At 75.5% G+C, this 551-nt stretch overlaps 1 protein-coding gene across 1 annotated transcript in view; it reads left to right on the top strand.

The window, feature by feature from the left end:
• Positions 1–551, top strand: part of LOC101624366 (contactin-4-like) — a 76,678-nt gene that overhangs the window by 19,416 nt on the left and 56,711 nt on the right. The window contains exon 2 of the mRNA XM_012732098.1: positions 65–191. Within this exon, the coding sequence (XP_012587552.1) occupies positions 65–191 (127 nt within the window). The remainder of the gene's footprint in view (positions 1–64; positions 192–551) is intronic.

Raw genomic sequence — 551 nt, 5'->3', positions numbered from 1 at the left:
TGGGCCGGGCCGTCGTGTCCCGTGGCCGCTGGGCAGAGACGCCTCAGCCGCGCTCTTGTTGCAGAAGACGCCACGCCGCACGGCCCGGTCTTCGTGCAGGAGCCGCGCCACGTCGTGTTCCCGCTGGGCTCCGAGGAGAAGCGGGCGAAGCTCGGCTGCGACGCCAGGGGGCACCCGAAGCCCCACATCAGGTGCGTGGGCGTGAGCGCGTGGGAGCTCGGGCCAGCGTGCCGCTGCGGGCGTGGGGGCCGGGGCGTGGCGGGTCGGGGCGTGGCGGGTCAGGGCGTGGCGGGTCAGGGCGTGGTGGGTCGGGGTGTGGCTGGCCAGAGGCCAAGCGATGGCCTGGGGCACACGGAGTCCCCGACTGACCCCCGCACCCCAACCCGGTGCTTCCGCCAGCTCAGCTGCCCCGGGGCAGCGCCAGGGTGAGAGTCCTGGCCTCTGGCTGCGACCCGGGGCCAGGCTGGGCCTTGATGCCCAGAGGAGGGGACGCCGCGGGCTCCGCCGGGCATGTCACTTGCGCTGCCACTGGGGGGGCGTGGCAGGGGCGT

The sequence above is a fragment of the Condylura cristata genome, unplaced genomic scaffold (assembly GCF_000260355.1).
Source record: "Condylura cristata isolate star-nosed mole 26May11 unplaced genomic scaffold, ConCri1.0 scaffold00033, whole genome shotgun sequence".
Lineage (NCBI taxonomy): Eukaryota > Metazoa > Chordata > Mammalia > Eulipotyphla > Talpidae > Condylura > Condylura cristata.
Note: the sequence above shows the minus strand (reverse complement) of the source record. Positions and strands in the feature narration are given on the sequence as shown.